Source organism: Lissotriton helveticus, chromosome 8 (assembly GCF_964261635.1).
Source record: "Lissotriton helveticus chromosome 8, aLisHel1.1, whole genome shotgun sequence".
In the NCBI taxonomy this organism is placed as follows: Eukaryota; Metazoa; Chordata; class Amphibia; order Caudata; family Salamandridae; genus Lissotriton; species Lissotriton helveticus.
In genome coordinates this window covers 721,725,863-721,745,008 of record NC_136069.1, presented here as the reverse complement: position 1 = coordinate 721,745,008, position 19,146 = coordinate 721,725,863, and the positions used below count along the sequence as shown (strand labels likewise).

Genomic DNA, 19,146 nt, shown 5'->3' with positions numbered 1-19,146 from the left:
CCGACTGTTCATTCTTCCTCTTTTTAGGTAGTTCTGTGACTACCTTGCCAGTTTGTGGATCAATAAACAGAGTCTTTTGTTTAGGATCTGTTTTATATTCCTGTGTCGGTACCGCAGTTTTCGGGTCCGAAAGGTGTTTTTTCTTCTGACTGTCCATTTGTGTTTTCGGCACCGAGATTTTATTCGGATCCGATGTCTTCGGTGTCGATGATGTCCCCGGTGTCGAGGATGTTTTCGACGTCGAAACGTGTTTCGGTGTCGACATGGACTGTTTCGACTTCGAGCTTTCTTTGACATGGAGCTTCGGTGTCGATGTGGGTCGTTTATCGGAACCACCATGATGGGAGACCGAGTGTTTCGGTTTCGGTTTCGTTGCCGGGCCCGAAGGCGGGGCGTCGGAAACTTTTTTCGGTTGTCTGACCGGGCTCGAGGGCGGGGTCGACACCGTGCGGGGTCTGTTCTTTGGTAAAGGGACGTCGTCACTCACGGTTTGTTGGACGTCGATTTCCTCGACGTCGGACTCGTCCGCTTCAGACCCCGCCTCGTCGGCCTCTTCTTCCTCCTCTTCTGGGTGCTGGTCCTCGAACAGCTCCGGGATTGCTTGTGACTGCATTCTCGATACCTCGTGTCTTCGGGCTCGACGGTTTCTAATCGTCGATTTTGAAGAAAATGCTGCACAGGCCTCACAGTCCCTGGATTCGTGTTCAGGGGACAAGCAGAGGTTGCACACTTCGTGCAGGTCCTTGTGTGGGAACTTAGCACCACACGTTGGACATTTTTTGAATGGAGTCCTTTCCATGGACTCCGGGCTGGACTACGTCGAGCTGGTCTTCTCGTAGTCGTCGTTCTTCGAAACGCGTCGAGATGGAATTGGAGTCGCGTTCGATAACAATACCGTCGAATTGGAAAGGGTTACGCGCCGAATATAACCTTCTTTATTGAAGTCGGTCCGGAGCGCCTCGATCCTCATCCGAACCCGATGGCGGAAAAAAACAATCTAAGGATGGAGCCGATGCCCATGCGCACTAACACCAAGAGGAGGAGTCATCTATGACGACAAAGACTTCTCCAGAAGAAAAACAAGTGCAATCATCCGAGCCCAACACCAGATGGCGATCTATTCATAAATGTACCATCTGCAGCCCATATGCCTCGAACACTTCAGTTACCTACTTTGTTAACAGGCCTAGAAAGGATAGTTCCTTACTACAAACCCTCCTCATGCATTGCAAGTTATCAGGTTTTTTTAAGAAACAGACTTCATTCAAGTACAGGGAGTTGGAGAAATCTGGCCCCAACTTCTTAAGTACGCTCGCTGTCTTGCAGAAAGCTCACTGCCCTTTTGTATTAAAATTCTTATTTTCTTTTTTTTGTGCGGATCAGGTCAGTTCTCCTAAGGGCAATACTTATGCTCACAGAAGCCAAATAGTACTGTGAGCTCACTGAATTGAACCTCCTAGGCAATAAAACGTGGATACCGTAAGGAAACACGCTTAGTATCTTCTGTATGGCTTAATATACATTCACACGAATGGTAAGCATAAAGTAAAGTCCACATTTGTAAAGCGCACAATCACCCGTAAGGGTCTCTAGGCGCTGGGGGCCGTCGGGAAGATTAAGCGAGCTATTGCCCAGAGTCACATGGTGCTGGGCTAACCTGCCGCCGGAGCCGGGGATCGAACCGTGGTCCCCAGATTCCAGCGTCAGTCGCCCTGGCCGCGGCGCCACACCTCTCCCCTTTCACAGTTACTTTGCAACAAGTTTTCATTGTCACATTACCCGGGCCCACTGACCACAGGGACACACATGCAAAGGGGTAATGCAACAGGCAAACCACAGTGTTGGTTGTTGATTTTAAGATAGCAAAGTTGTACAGTCAAATGTATTGTTCAGTATTGCACATGGTGCATGTTCATTGCCTCTCATGGTGCTGCACTGAGAGGGGCAGTGCTGTCCGGCATCGTTCGTACAAGTAGCAGCCTCCTTTTTCTTTTACCACAGTCCGCGGAAATCAGTGTTTACTGCTCTGAAGAGTAATGAAAATGGGATCAGCGGGCAAAGAGGCATCTGGGCCCCCAGGGTGGGTTAGTGACACTAGTGTAGGGACAATCAGATGCTGCAATGTTAGACATAAGCACACAGGGCTTCATGCCGGGTGGCCAGCACAACTTGTTGGTATGGGCAACGAGGCAGCGACACAGCAGTGGTCGCATTTGCTCACAGTTGCCCTGAGGCGTAGTGATGAAGAACATTGGGCTTCCTGCTCTGATTGATGTTGTTCCTAGGGCCTGCTAATCAATCTGGGCAGCAGTCGCAAGCTTCCAGTCTCGGCAGTCTCAGTACTTTAGAACTCTTCATGGTACGCACTGGCCGCTGGACTCGAGCAATGGTGCACAGGAAGGCAGAGCCTCCACAACCCAGGAAGTCTATCTCCTTCTCTTATATGGTTTGCATAATCAAAATGGGTATCCTTTTTTATGGGACATGCTCCCTACCACTACACTCTGTGTAGAGTCGTTTCAAAAAAGGGTGAACACAGGATAAGCCAAAGAAGTCCTCTTGAATCAATGATATGGCAGCTAGTCTTCACACAACTGACCCTCATATCTTTGTCCAAGGTGTGCACCTTTGACCTTGCCCATGGCCAGAGTCTTTGCTGAAGGGTTAACTTCTTTCAGGCCACAGGGTGAGCAGCTGGACCTAGCTTGGTACAACATAGAGTGGATGTGAAGTCAATACAGACACACCCACTCGTCTTTACAATGGTGTCTTCAAGGGGGAAGGATAGGAGCAGCCCAGACCGGGGAAGGAAGATTACTCGTCAACAAAATGTTGCAGGAAATATCCAGAAAGAGAAGGTAGGTTTGTTGCTTTTTTTATCGCAGAACTCGCCCCGTGACCAGCTGGCTCGGATCCCAGAGTGATCTGACCAAGTCCACTGGAATCCTCGCCCGCCATTCCGAGAATCTTTCAACTGGCTGCCTCTAGCCTAGGAGGCCATATTCTTAAGCTACTAAATGCCTCCCTGGAAACAGGCTCTCTACCTCCCGCATTGAAAGAGGCTAGAGTTACTCCCTTACTTAAAAAGCCAGGAGTGGATGCCTCCATGTAGGAGAGTAGGGTCTGCAATCCTATGATCACCCAGATTTTTGCTTTTTGCTGCACTGGTTTACGACTTTCCCTGGCTGTGGGCCTGCTAATCAGACCCACAGCCTAGCTGTTCTCTCTATCCAAATTGTACTCAGGTACTGAATTGGCACTGGGCCCTCTCCAAGTCCCTGTACCCAGGGCTGAGGTGCACCCAGAAGTCTCCCAGGGGCTGAAGCATGTATTGTGCCACCCCTGGATTGACTAACTAAAACTGACACAACTGGCTGCACGACAGCTGGGGCAAGGTGGTGTACTCACCCTTTGCTTTAGATATAGTATACCTATATCTAACCCTAAAATGGACACACAGATCTCCTATCAGTCACTCCTATGGCAGGCCTTAACAATCCTGAAGGCAGAGTGCTTGGAATCGTGTGAGATGGTGCTCTGGCATGAGCTGAGCCTGTCTGCGGCTTTCGGGACCCATCCCTTAGCCGTTTCCATGATATCGCATACCATATACTCTTAAGTGCATTATAATCCTCGCGGTTATGTGCCAACTCTGGTATCGCTTTATCAAAACATGTCGAGTAAGGTGTCATACGAATTGGAATACTAACCCCTCGCCAATTCTGGCGACGGGGTTAGCATTCCACCCTTCTAGAGGGACACGACATGCATGTAACCTATAACCCGGTTAAAAGTCAGACAGAGCCTTAGCATCCACAAAATGGATGCTGCCACCGAGACACAAGTCTGCCCTCCTGCTGCTGGGAGTCCTCCCAGAGCAGGAGATAAGGACAAAGGGTTTCCTGCCAGGGGCGGTGCCAGCACCGTCCCAGACAGGGTTTTGTGTATTGTAGGTAGGCAGGGCTTTAGAGGAAGGTGACTGCACGTGGCACCCCGGTGCTCACTGTGCATAGGCTGGCTGGAACCAGTTCCAGGGTCACTCCAGACCCTGTGCTGGGGAAAAGCCCGCCAAGGAAGTGGGTGTAACCACCCCCCTCCTAGTCCCACCCATAGGGCAGGACTTAGTCGCGTGCCAGCCCCTTTTTACAGGATAAAGGTAGAGACTGGCCCCCTTCCAAATCAGATCATCTTTGAATCCTGAAACTACTTTCCACGAAAGGAACTCAAGACTTCTTCCTAAGATTTCTCCCTTGTGACTAAGGAGTAGTCACCCTGCATCCGCAGGCACCATCTACAGAACACTGCGGTCTGCTGCAAGTCCTTCCTCCGGAATCCGACTGCCCAGCTCGACGAGAACCGGCTTCCCTGGCACCTCTGACCTCTACCTACATCATCAGTCACGCTGAGATTCGTGGGTGTGACGAGACCTCGAGGGACCGGCCATCTTCAAGACTGCACGACTTCTGAACAACAAGCCCGCCGAGTGAATTCCTGGTGAGTGCTTTGGGGTCCGAGAAGCCCCCACCCTGAGCAGCTCCAGCACCGAAGAGCAGCCCCCCAGCATCTCCACGATCTGCGTGGGGCCCTTCTGCTTTTTACTGCTCACCGCGTTGTTTGGCTACTAGCCCGCTGGCTTGTGGCCTTCCTGACGACGCCCGACGACATTTCTGCTGCTGGTCTGGTTGCTCCAGACTGGCCCTTGCTTCCCTCCATCGGAGCAGTACCCTGGACCCTCCTGGTCCGCCCAAGACGCCATTTTAGGTCCACCGCGTGGGCCTTGCATTTGCCAAGACTTGTTGCCCAATCCTGGGTCCAGCGACGTCGACAGCAAGAACCTTCGTGGGACAGCTCGCACCTCCATCCTGGTCGCCGACAACGCCTCCTGGTCCGAGAGACTGCAGAGCCCAGCAGCGCCCACTCACCTGACTGCGGTGACTTCGCCCGGTGCCATCCTGGTGCCCACTTAATCACTGGCTAGTGATTCAAGAACTTGGTCCCCTCTGCTTTCAGGTTTCTTCTTCCTCGATCCAGGCTTGGATCCAACGAACTTTCCTTCACTGGTCGCCTGCCAGCAACTTCTTCCTTCCAGGCTCCTGGTCCGGCAACGAGATCCCCGACGTCTTTTCAGACCTATGCAGCTGCAGCCCCTGGGCTAGGTAACTTCGGCACTTCGGTGTCCCAGCATAGCCTCACTATCCTAGGGTCAGGATCCACTGTCGTTTTCTTCCCACCAGGTCGGGTTCGCCCGTGAACACTAACTTTGCCTTTACTAGCCTCCATAGACTTTGTCCCGCATCCCGCGTGAGAGTGCACACTCTGCACCCGAGTCCCCTGGGCCTCCTAGTAGTAATCTAACGATTCCCTAGTCCAGTCCTAGCGATTCCAAAGCCTATTAGTACTGTACTTACCTGCTAGTAATTTCGCATTCCACTTTTAGAATATATGGTTTTTCGTGCCCCTCGGGCATTTGTGTATAACGTGCTAACTTAAGTATTTTCGTAAGAGTTTTGTTGTGTGCCTAGCACCCTGTCCTCATAAAGAGTACAGGGTTGTTGTGATTCTAATAAATACACTGTTTATTTTCATAACACTTGTGTGGTGTCCTTTCACTGGGTGTTCAAGGGGTAATGTGATGGTAAAACAGCTGGCTTAACACGCCCTCTAGAGTCTTAGCCTTAGACTGCTCGTATCCATGCTACTAGGATAGCTGGTCTATAAGGTTGACTTACAACCAATCATCAATAAGGGTTGTTTGGACTGATATATAGTGATCACTAGAATAGTGAGCACTGCACATCAGGCCAACTTCTCACACTCCATCTTTAAAAATTACAGGCCAATTTCCCAGCTCCCATATCTAGCTAAGGTACTTGAACAGCATGTCCTTAAAACACTTTCGACATTCTTTGAGGAGCATAGACTGCTACACTCCAGACAGGCTGGCTTTAGAGCTCATAACAGTACGGAGCTGGTGATGCTATCTGGATGAGCTGAGGGTCATGGCTGACAAGAAAGTATCGAGTGCCCTGATATTATTAGATCTGTCAGCGGCATTAGATACAGTCAGCCATAAAACACTCTTGTCCCTTTATGCCCCGCCAGCGTGGGCATAGAGGGACCCGCCTATCAATGGCTTAAATCATTCCTGTCCAACCGGACCCAGAGGGTTTAGCTAGGTGCTCAGGTGTCGACCTCTGAATCCCTGACTTGTGGTGCTCCGCAGGGCTCGCCGTTGTCCCCTTTGCTCTTCAATTTATACCTACAACCGCTGGTGGAGAATCTGGCCCAACTGGACTGCCAGGTCTTCAATTACGCAGACGACACCCAGCTCCTTGTACGGATTAACAACTCCACCCTAGCTCAGGAACACATACAAGAGGTATTACGTTTTACAGTGAGCTGGATGACGGACAACTCACTCAAAATAAATCCAGATAAGACGAAAATTCTGGTTGTCCCACATACCAATAGCCCATGGTGTGTTCTGTTTTGGCCACGAGAGCTGTGAGTCGCCCCTACCCCAGTCCCAGTGGTAAAAAATTTGGGAATTAAAATCGATGCTGAACTGTCAATGAATAACCAAGTGTCTGCAGTGGTTGGTACCTGTACAGGGCTTATGAGGTGCTTACGGAAACGTGTTCCCCTCCTCTCTACAGCTTCTCTACATGCAATTGTATCTGCTACAATAATGTCCAGATTGGATTATGGGAACGCCCTTTATATTGGACTTCCTTGGAAAATGACGAGAAGACTGCAGGTTGTGCAGAACGATGCGGCACGCCTTATCGTTGATTTACCAAGACGGGCCCACGCTTCTCCACTGCTCGCGAAACTACACTGGCTCCCTATTAGGCAGCGAGCAGTTTTCAAGGGTCTCTGCATTGCCCACAAGGCCATTTATGGTCAAGCCCCGTCCTACATCAAGGACCGTCTGACAAATTACATCCCTGCCCGGACTTTCCGCTCTTCTGTAGCCTGTCGTCTGGTCACCCCACGCTTCCACTCCAAACTTAAAGGGGGCAGAGCCTTTTCCACCGTGATACCACAGCTCTGGAACAACTTACCCGAATCCCTGCGCAGGGAACCAGCCCTCCTTCCTTTTAGGAAAAAACTCACGACCATCTTGTTTTTGGAGGCACTGACCATGAAATAACTCGCTCACATCAGCTCATATGCACTGTTTGTTGTAAAACTCCCCCCTAGAAGCGTGAAGAGACCTGATGGTGAACCGGCGCTATATAAAAATTACTTAACATAACATAACATTCTGTCTGCCACCAAGGGCCTCATTAGAACAAGAACATGGTACATGTTGTTAACAAAAGGTACCCGAGAAGCAGACGTGCTGCTTGCGCATGGAATATATTGCACGAGTTGCACAATAATACACTACAGCTGCATTTACAGTCTACGATCTCTGTGCAACACCCTACAACCTTACTGGCTACGGCGCATAGATACACACAAACCAGAACCATGGGTACTGTCACTTCAAACACACAGCAACATCAGGTATCATAATGACATGTCTCTGGCACACGAAAAACATACTGGGTCAGTCACAATGAGAAAATGAGGAGCAAGGTGTCAAAGGGACACTGTGCCAGGGTCCTCTGTCCTCATTGTGTTGAAATGGAATAATTGTGAGTGCTATAAGATTGAGGAATTCCCAATGCTAAGGGGGTGGCATTTAGGAGAGTCTTCATCGAGATTAAAAAAAGAGATAGAGAAAGTTTGTATGTTTAAAGCAAATATTCCTTCCTGTGCACCCCAATTTAATTCTTCTTGCATGGTCAAAATCCAGCTAAGTTCTCTCATTCCATTTTATGCAACTCATAAACCCCTTTTTGCCCATCCCCCCACCTCCATTTGATGCCTATTTGATGCTCGTCGAAGGACAGAGTGATACTACACCTCGGTTTTACAGTGGAATCTCACTAGTTGAAAACGTTACCCAGAATTTACACTCATCGGTATGGCGCCAGCTTCCCAAAATATGGTCAGAACTGTCTCGTAGATGGGATCAGCAATTTACAAGGATGGGTCTAATTATACTGTGAGGGATACAGAGCTTCCTTAAAAAGATCAAAACAAACATGGCTGCAGCGATGCAGGGCGCACGCCATATTCCTGACCTGGAACACCAGGATGCCGGTGTGGGCGACCGCCAGATTGATCTTTGTCCCCTCTCGATCCTTTGCCGGGTGCAATCGGATGCCATACATTTCCAACCGACGGGCAATTTCCAATAACTGGAAATCTGACTCTGCTGGTGTCTGGCCCCTTGGGAAAGAAAATTGCAAAACATATTAGCCACCGTGTGGATGTATCAACAAGTTTAACAGAATGTAAAAAGTGGGGTGCTTTTAGATGCAGAAAATATGTTCTAATGAAAATAGATAAGCATGTGTAATGTCCATCATTGGGCTTACCTAAAGTTTGTGCATTGGCCAACTTTGACCTTCAAAGTGTTCTATAAGGTGCATCTTTAATCAGACAAACCTTCAGATCATCAAAGAAATGCTTTCACAGTACCAGCTACTGATAGAAGCACAGTCAATGAATAAGCCTTTGCTGGCTGGCTGGCTGGAGCTCACTTCACAGTTTAAAATCACCAAGTACGGTTTAGTACCTCGTCAGCGAGCTCCTTTCTCTAGACTGGTTCCAAAACTGCTTTGGGTGTGCAAGTACCACATTTATTCAAGCAACACACAAAGTGCATACAGACATACTTCAGTAGAAATTGGATGGAGGCGCCACACTCACCTAGACTAAAGTAAAAGTAGCCAGATTTCAGAACTCCTGAAAACATAAGGACTTTTTTGTTGACAATGGAATATAGGAGAGAACAGACTCAATTCTTTAAGAATAAAAAAAAGGCAAATGCTTCTACCAAGCAGGATAAGCATTTTGGTGGGTTTTGCAGCATTTCATTTATTTTGTCGAGATTGTTTGTTCGCATATGTACCGTGGAGATGAAGGTTTTCTTTTTTTGTGGGTCACAGTTTAATTGAATGTTGGTGTCTGCTTGATCAGCTACAAGACTGAAGGAAACTGCTTGGGACCTGGAAAGATTGGTAATACTCTCAGATGAAAGTCTGGGTCACTCTCTCGAGTGGATCACTCAGTTGGGAAGGGAGGTCATAGTTTTCACAGCCGCGGATCACGTCACGGCATGTCTCGTCCAATCTCCACACTACTCACAATATTACAGTCACTGCACCTTTGGTTGGACTTCAGGTTAGATAAAAGCAAACAGCATTATGATTCCATGAATTAAGTTGTCACGGGTGAACCTTTCGCAAGGTGGAAGTCATCTAGGCAAATCATTTGGCAGATGACAAAATTAGAAAAATGTTTTCGTCAGATGCAGGCTATAGAATAATAATACCTTCATGCAGTTGAGGCTCCAGTCAAAAAGACACTAAAAGGCCTGGAATAGAGGCCTGTGATTGTTTATACTCAATGGCAAACGTTGGTTATAGCTGTGCTCAAAGAATGCCAAGCTGATAGCATAGAAGAGACAATGTGAGAGAAATGTTTATAAATGTTTGAGCAGACTCTGCCGTGCCCACCACTAATTCAGGCTTACAAATGCGTGCACAATAGTGCACTCAAAAGGGTTTTAAACATATACTTTAGATATTTTTAACACACTCATGCTCTTGATCATTGGTGATCGGCAGTGCTTAATTTGTGCCGGTGCTTCTCAAAGCTATGTATAGATCCACATCATGGCAGCGCTGTGAGTCTATTGTTTTTTAGCAGAATTCATCAACAGAGCATTTAACTAAATAATATACTTTTTAGCAGGTAGGTACTGCTGCCAGTGGCATTCAGCAGCAGTGGCGGGAGCGGAGGGCTGGGCGAGCTGCAGTGGACTCGAGACAAATACTTTGAGCCACCAATGTCAGCACCTTCAGCAGAGGTGGAGGCAGTACTTTGACAGAATGACCGAGATGACACACACTCAGCAGAGGCCGCCAACAATACCTCCTGCACTGGTGCTACATCTTATTCAGCATTGCTCTAATGGCCTCTTGCAGAATCTTCTTTGCCAGCCCAAAGAGGCTGTGCAGTACTGTAAGCAAGACACATAGCAGGCAGAGTACTGAAAATAGTGTTCCCTGCGTACCTGAAAACATGTCTATCTCTAAATTTACTCAACAATTTTTACTCCTAATGGTCCGTGCCCCAGTTTGGTCCTCCTAAACATCTGCACAGTTCAGAAGAATTACTGTTTCCTCCAATATCTAGCTGCTTGCATACAACATTACCTACTAACAGCCCGTAACTGACCACAAAAGACCATCATCCAAAACTACCAAGGAAGAATGCATTGTTGCTCCAAGCATTGCTTTGTTGTTAGCTTGGCACAGTATTTATTATTCCTTCTGGTTTAGTATAAACACAATCAAATAAAGAATAAGTGCCCCTTACGCAATGGTATCCTCAGTGCGGTGGTATCGGAGATTTAAAATAAAATCTGATATTGAATTACTTGTATCTCTTTAATGCAAAGACTTTATGGGAACAAAGGAACGAGGACAGAGTATACAGCAAGGCAGAAGAGGGTGACTTGAAACAGAGACTTACACATGGTGACGATGAAATTCCATGATTTTGTCTTCCAGTGCTTCATGTTGAGGAATATACTTGTTCTTTGCTAAGTGTTCGCGCTCTACGGCTTCATCAAAATCGCCAATCTCAGCTGTGTCAATGAGAAATAAAAGTAACAACACAGCTTTTAGATTACTGTGGCAAAATCAGTTTGCTGGAAAATGCTTCCTGGAAGGTATACTTACTTGTAATACAAAACAATTAGTAATATTTTGCCATTGGGTGCAAATTCGCTTTTTAATGCCACACCAAACTTTTCTTTATTTTGGGTCATCAGCCTAATAAAATAAGCCAACAAAGCCTTGATTCTGGCTTTTAATAGTGTTATTTAAAATATATATATATATATATATATCACTATTAAAAGCCAGTACCTGTGGAGTGTATTGGTGAAGATTGGTAAAAACGTTTGTTTACCAATCTTCGCCAATACACACCACATGTACAGCATGGGTAGAATGCAGTGCAAGCTTCCCTAACACAAGGCAACTGGAGGACCACTGGAGATAATGGGGGCTTCTTCCACGCCTCTTTCGCTAACTAAAGCACATTAGCCTGTAGCCACACACCGGACCTCACGGAAGACCTGAATGCCTTATCGTCCAAGCCTCCCCTAGAATGGAAGCATCTTAGCCAGCTCAACGAACATTATCATGTACTTCAAACACTCACTGAAGAACTGGACTATGTAACAGCACTCTAGCTTTCTTATCTGTGACTCTGATGGTAAACAATGTGAGAAGCAAAAGACTCCCTTGGTGTGGGGCTTGAATCTGTGAGGGAGTGTTTTCGGAGGACGTACAAAAGCTTTGATAAGCTCCTTCTCTGGATGGGGTGGGATGTATGTGTGATGTCAATGGCTGGAGCTGCCTCAGAGCCACAGGGGAGAAGATGATGGTGCCGTAAGATGAGACATGTCACAGTGAGTTAGCAGAGTCATAGTTTAAAGGAACATGCATTATTTTTCTTTGAAATTATGCTGCAACGGCTCTGATCACACAGGCCCTCGTCAGCACAAGACTGGACTACGGCAACGCAATCTACGCAGGAATCCCAGCCAAACACCTACAACGCATCTAAAACGTCTCCGTCCCGACTGATCGTTAACGTCCCCCGCCGCAGCCACATCACCCCCCCACCTGAGAGACCTACACTGGCTGCCCGTCGACAAGAGGATCACCTTCAAGCTCCTCACCCACGCACACAAAGCACTCCACAACGCCAGACCAGCCTACCTGAACAGCAGACTCAGCTTCTACATCCCCACCCACCAGCTCCACTCCGCCAGCCTCGCCCTCGCCGCTGGCCCTCGCAGCCAACGAACAACCGCCGGCGGCAGATCCTTCTCCTACCTCGCCGCCAAGACCTGGAACACCCTTCCCTTCCCACATACAGCAGACCCAAGACCTACTCGCCTTCAGAAGACTCCTCAAGACCTGGCTCTTCGAGCAGTAGCGCGCTTTACAAGTACTCTGATTGATTGATTGATTGAGCCCCATATGAGGTCCAGTGAAGCCGAAATGCAAATGATTCTGCTTTCATAAAATGGCACTAGAATAAGAGTCAGATCTGTGCCATCCCTGCCCAAGACAAGTGTGCCCTGGAAATAGTCTTTGAATGGAAATGTGCCAAGGTTTTCTGTACCAGTGATCACTTCGTAAGGGACAGTTTGATACTGGCAAGCTCAGTATTATAAAGATGTTGAAGGTGAACAGTGCAATGACTGTAAGGGACTGTGAAATCCCTGGGTGCACAGAATCGACATGAGGTGAATGGTTAAAGAGCCCCTGAAGTCCTAAATCAGCGGCTGCAAAGGACCACGGGGTGATCGGTTTGAGCTCAGCTCGGGGTACTGCAGAAAGCTATGTACTGCTTTGTCAAAGGGGCCTATGAGATAACAACATGCATGCCAGGGAAGAGGAAAGCAACGGAGACAAAAATATATATTAGTCACAGCAGACCCATGGAGTCAGAGTCAAGAGGCCACCAAAATCCATCATCTCTTAAAGAATAAAGACAGTAACTACTGTACGGACATGAGTAGAATAGAGTTGCAAACAGGGACATCCACAACACGCTGAATCCGATTACCGAGGATGACCTGACTGCTATTTCTCAAGACTGACATAGAGCACAAGGTAACATGGGAACTTCAGACAGTCATGAAAGTAATTAAGAATACAGTGAGGAAGTTGCAAAGTAAGATTGATTCCATAGGCCAAAGAGTGGATGAAAACAAGTAGGATGCACAAGATCTCAGTGATTTTATCAAGCAGAGTAAAGAATGTTCTCAGAAAGCCCTAATTTGGTGGTCCTTGACACATGTGAACACCTGACAATTCGGCCATGGACAGACAACGTATGCACTTGATATTTGATAGAGGAGGACACAAAGTTTTGACCTAGGAAGACAGGTTATGCAGAATTTTGTTCAGCTGGTAACAGATCTTGATTTGCAAAGAAAACAAATGGCAAGAGTACATACGACTGGACCCTTCAAGTGGGAAATACAGGGCTGGGAATATAGATGTTACCAAGAATGTCGATACTGCAAATTAAACAGAAGATACTTAAAGCAGCAGGGCAACTTAATTTCTTAGCGAGTGCAAACTCTCTACACATAGCAAGATATTGCATCATCTACCCTCAGAAGATGACCTACCTTTGGCCAATGGTAGAGTTTCTCAACATACACAAGTTCAAATACAAGTGTTTTTATCTCTTTGGTCCAACTTTTTATCTAGAACAATTAAAGTTATAGGATATCTTCCGTAGTTAAAGTTGCTGACATTTCTGAAGTACATCTTACATGAGAAACGTTGATATTTCTTCACGATCAAATGGAAGGAATCTGGTGAGAGAACGCCCAAAGGAAAAAGTGTCAGAGTGAGGAAGTAAAACGAAAGAGGAGGATGGAAAAAGCGGATTGCATATTAGCTACAGCAAAAGGAACGTTTAGACACAAGACACATGTTTAGGAGTGGGCATCACAACCTATTAAACAAGGAGATAGGTGGCCTTAGTTTTTATTTGCAGATCGCTGAATCTGCACCAGAGTAGTTATTCCTAGCGTGCACATTTGGTTATGGATCTTATTGTACATGATGGACAGATGGATAAGGATCCAAATGATATCTTTACATTCCAGTTTGGCCCTGGAAGATCTTGGGCTGTGCAACAGCTTAATTGGGAAGTGAGGGAACTACTCCTTTTATTATAGGCTCACCTGCCTTACACAAGGATAAGTCTTTGTTTGGGTATAAGAGCACTGCTCGAATAATTGAATTGATTGAAATAGGTCCTAAGTGCTTTTCAGTTCACACACTGGTAGTATCGGATAGGCCATAAACTATTGCGGATCAAATTGCCAATATCTGCAAACAACTCTTTCAAGGTACACGCTGATGAAATCAGAAAAAAATATAATCAGAAAAAACTATATCTAAGAATGGAAACTTTTTTTGTAGGTAACGACGGCTAGTACGTATCTCAATTCACAAGCTGAAAGGTGTTTAAAACAACTATTAGGAGTCTGATAAAAGTCCATGCACAGAACATAAAAAGAATGTTTTCCATGGTGCGTTTGTGTTGAACTTACTTTTTTAACCCCTGATTTTACTAGGGTCTTCTCGCCCCTTACCTGCACCATAATAGCTGTAACACCGCTGCTTAGCGGGTCCGGGTCTGTGGGCTCTCTATTTGTTTTGCTAGCGCCGCCATCTTGGGTGTGGTTGTGCCGTTCTGGAGGCGCCTGTCGAGCGCTCTAGTGGTGCGGCTGTCTCACGCCCGCCCTACTTAAGTCCAGTCCTCTAGGGGGTCAGCTAGGACATGATTCCCGAGCACTAGTGTGCTGAAGGACTCGCACGCTGCAACGCTACTCTGCGGATTGCCCTACGCGCTTTTTAAATTGCCCGTTTTCGTATTTGTGTTGAACTTACTTTTTTAACCCCTGATTTTACTAGGGTCTTCTCGCCCCTTACCTGCACCATAATAGCTGTAACACCGCTGCTTAGCGGGGCCGGGTCTGTGGGCTATTTGTTTTGCTAGCGCCGCCATCTTGGGTGTGGTTGTGCCGTTCTGGAGGCGCCTGTGAGCACTCTAGTGGTGCGGCTGTCTCACGCCCGCCCTACTTAAACATGCCCTCTTGCGCGCAGCGGTGACGCGCAGCGGTCGCGCCTTCACTGCGCCTGAGTCGTGCTAGAGTCCTGCTCGTCAGCGCTAAGGAGGTGCTAGGGCAGGGCTCTATAGCCTGGCCTTGTGTATCCTACTCTTTTTCATTCGGTAAGAATGTATTCCAGAGCTGAGTTACTCCATTTTCGCTACAGTACCTTGCCTTGTTCCCATGCTCCTCTACATCCTCTTTGTGGCCCTTTTCAGTGTCCTGGTTGTGTTTTTCATCTTACATCCTCGACCCCTATTCTCGCCCACAAGACAGTTCCCTTAGGACCTCCAGAGACTACGGGGTCCCCTCAGGAGAAATCTCAGGGTCTCTATGACCTTAAGGTATGCCATCTCAATGTTAGATCACTGGTTAAGCACCATTTGGACATTTACAATTTTCTTACGGAGGAGACTCCTGACATTCTTTTCATGTCAGAAACATGGTTACATGAGGAGGCCTTGGTGGCAGTTAATCTGGCGCTCCCCTCTGAGTATTCGATATTTTCCCTCAATCATAACTCGAGAGGTGGTGGCATTGCGGCTGCTGTTAAATCTTGCTACCCATGTATATGGAAGGCTACGGACATAGCTGGCTGTGAATGCGCCCACTTCTCTGTTTCCGTTAGCCACCACTTTACTTTTTCCGGCTTACTTATTTACCGGCCTCCGGGTTCGGATGCTGCCTTCAGGGCAGCCCTTCCTGATGTAGTTGGCGCATTGGCTTTAAAAACCGCCAATTTTAGTGTGGTAGGTGATTTAAATCTCCATTTTGATTCTCCTTGCTCCCCGGCGGTCAGCACTACTCTTGCAAATTTGGAGGCTCTCCAGCTATTCCAGCTAGTTAATCACCACACTCATGTGGGTGGTCATATTTTGGACCCTTTCTTCACTAACTTAACTACGGCTAAAGTACTGCCCCCGAGGCCTATGGCCTGGACTGACCACCACTTAATTGAGGTACATCTTGCGCTTCATACTTTTCCCCTTGGAACCCCCACTCCTGTTACTCTCAGACGTCCCTGGAAAAAGTTGAAACTGGCCGATTTTCATCAGCTCCTTAGTCTTCACCCTCTGGGTCCCTTCACAGATGTGGAATCTGGCTACGCTCTCTTTTGTAATTGGCTTAATAAAGCCTTAGATAGGCTGATTCCTATTTCTGAGAGTAAACACCGCCGTACCGAATCTAGCCCCTGGTATGATGATTCGCTTCGGCTTCTAAAAAAATCCTGCAAACAAGCTGAAAGAGTTTGGCGCAAGTCTTATCAGCTTGAAAAGAAAACTTTGTATCTTGCTAGGATTAAGAAGTATCACAAAGCGATCTGTAAGGCCCGCGCTGCCTACTTCTCTCTTGAATTCAGCACCAGTACCAATGCGACTAAACTCATATTTAAGGTGCTTAAGGATCTTACAGCTAGTAGAGCCCCAGCTGCTGAGATCTGTTCCCTTTCCCACTGTGAGGACTTGGCCGCTTTTTTTGTAAAAAAGGTGAAGGACATCTATCGCTTTTTTTCTGGCACTACTGTGTCATCTGAGAATCAGGAATTTGTTTCTAAAACTACTATGTTCCTGACTCATCTCCCAGAACTCACAATGGAGGAATTTAACAAACTTGTAGTGAAAATTAAAACAGGCTCCCCCCATGGATCCATTACGACCTACTCAATTTAGAGAGTCTGCTTCTTTCTGTCTTCCTCCGCTACGAGACCTTGTCAATCTATCACTGTCTTCAGGTACTGTCCCGGCTATCTGGAAACAGGCTCAGGTTATTCCCATCTTAAAAAAACCTGCCCTTGATCCTCTGAAATTGGAGAACTACCGTCCCATCTCCCTCCTTCCCTGGGCTGCTAAACTGGCCGAGGCCCATGTTAATACCATCTTATCTAATCATCTTCACTCTGCGAATATATTAGATCCTTCGCAGAATGGGTTTCGGCCCGGTCATAGTACCGAGACTGCGCTACTCTCTATGGTTCAACATCTTCGGACTTTGGTAGATTCTGGTCACACTGCGGCACTGGTGCTTCTTGATCTCAGTGCCGCGTTTGACACGGTCTCCCACGCTGTTTTATTACAGCGTTTGGTCGAGGGAGGTGTCGACAATGTGGCACTTGAATGGTTTCGATCTTTTCTATCTGGTCGTACCTTCAAGGTAACCACTCCACCTTTTGAATCTAGACCTTATTCCATTGACCAGGGAGTTCCGCAGGGCTCGGCTCTCAGCCCCACTTTATTCAATCTCTACGTGCAGCCGCTGGCTGCTGTCGCTAAACGTTGGAACCTCACTATGGTATCCTACGCTGACGACACGCAGCTGGCGGTTGCAATAAGTGGGGCCTCTGACCTTGAGGCTGCCAAGTTCCGTGAGGGATTCTCCTCAGTGGCCCGCTGGATGACAGACAACTACCTTCAATTGAACGCCAATAAAACCGAGGTGCTCATTGTCGGAAAGCAGAGTCATCTCTGGGGTGATAAATGGTGGCCATCTGAGCTCGGTCCGACCCCCACTCCTGTCACCGAGGTTAAAAACCTAGGGGTCTGGCTCAACTTAATTTTGCTACTCACACTAAAAAAGTGGCCGCTAACTGTTTTGGCACTCTTCGCAAACTCAGATCTACTTTTACATTTTTTGATGCTCCTACCAGACAGCTTATTGTACAAGCCACGATTGTGTCCAGGCTTGACTACGCAAGCTCTCTTTTGCTTGGAGCTAATCAGGCTGAACTTTTCAGACTCCAACGCGTTCAGAACGCTGCCGCTAAGGCTTTAGTAGGCTTACCTAGATTCTGTTCAGCCCAAAAAACTATTCAGAAGCTCCACTGGCTCCCTGTGGCTCAGAGAATCAAGTTTAAGTCTCTCTGCCTCTCGTTCAAAATCCTTAAACATTCTTCTCCTCAGATCCTGGAGCATCTCATCTCTCCTTATATACCCACTCGCTCTTTGAGGTCTTCAAGCCTTCATTTGGCTACAGTTCCACGCTTCAAGAGGTCCAGATCCGGCGGCCGCTCCTTTCGTGTGCTTGCTGCCAGGCTATGGAACTCTCTCCCCATTCATATCCGTGCGATTGACAGTCTCTTGGCTTTTAGGAGAGCTGTAAAAACCTTTCTTTTTCCATTGGATTCCTAGTGTTGTTGTGTTTGCTTCCCTTGGTATTACTTTGTCCTGTTTTCTGTTCTATCTGCGCCAGGACGCCCCTTTGCTGGGGCATCTGTGCGCTCTATAAATACGGATAACATAACATAACATGGTATGACGAAAAGCAATGGATTGGCAATCTCCTGAAAGATCGGGGTGCACTGTCGAAGAACCAAAGAAGAGCGGTAGTGTGTTACAGAGCTTAAGGAACAGGCTTTTGGAGATAAGACCTCCACTCATGCGGACACTGTAGGCTATAAATTGTTATTTTAAAAGGAGAATATGAAACCAATGCAAAGAAAGCCATTAAAAATTAACATACGTCTTGGTTTTGATCTACTAATAATTATATATTAGATATTAGAAAATGATGCGGTGTATTTAAAGTGAAACTATGACTGTGAAAAAACACATGAAACTGCTCTAATACTACAGGTCAAGTAACATTTCTAATACAAAAAAGAAAGTCTTGAAGTTCGAAATGTTAAGGTGCAATCCTACCTCAAGTTCCCACCTTTACCACTACTGATAACATCACGTTTGAATGTCAACGCAAGGGTGCAACTTTCGGAGACTGTGGAACCCAATTCCAAAGCTATTTGCATTTAGTTTAGTTCAGATAGTTTTTTCTAAACATGTAAAAGCTTTTAACCGCATGCGTGCGGGCGGAATTCCGCCCGTACGCTGGGTTTTTAAAAATCGCATGTTACGTGACAAGCTGGGCTCGTCATGAGCGTGCGAGGAGGCTACGCCATGACGAGCCCAGCTCGTCATGAGCGTCGAAGGGGTTAAAATTCATAAAAGTTGGTTTTAGACATATAAAGCTATTTCCTCGAACAAAGATTTTTGTATGCGTAAATCCACTGCCAGTAACCGGAAGAGAACATTCCAAGGCAGGAATTATCTGAAGGCTTTAGCACATCCACAAATGTGCCTTTTTGTGGATATTCACAAACTCCTCAGGATACCACTGGCACCTGGGCAAATGAAGGAGAATTACTCTTCTTAAGGGTAGGCGTAAACACAGTCAGGATCAGAAGAACCACTTCCTACTAAATCCAACCAGCATAAAAATAGGATGGCAGTGTAGCAGCTGGGATTTCTCCACAGCCAAAAATAAAGAAAAACATTTGCACTTGCAATGGGTTTTTTAAATGAACGAATCTATATGAGTATATTAGCTAATGCTAAAATGGAATGATTCGCCATAGGATTTCAAAACCAGTCAAAAGA

At 46.8% G+C, this 19,146-nt stretch overlaps 1 protein-coding gene across 4 annotated transcripts in view; it reads right to left on the bottom strand.

The window, feature by feature from the left end:
• Positions 1–19,146, bottom strand: part of FARP1 (FERM, ARH/RhoGEF and pleckstrin domain protein 1) — a 543,186-nt gene that overhangs the window by 212,494 nt on the left and 311,546 nt on the right. For all 4 annotated transcript variants that reach the window (XM_078657512.1, XM_078657514.1, XM_078657515.1 and 1 more), the window contains exons 7-8: positions 10,597–10,711; positions 8,136–8,283 (exon numbers count right to left, since the gene is read on the bottom strand). In XM_078657512.1, the coding sequence (XP_078513638.1) occupies positions 8,136–8,283; positions 10,597–10,711 (263 nt within the window). The remainder of the gene's footprint in view (positions 1–8,135; positions 8,284–10,596; positions 10,712–19,146) is intronic.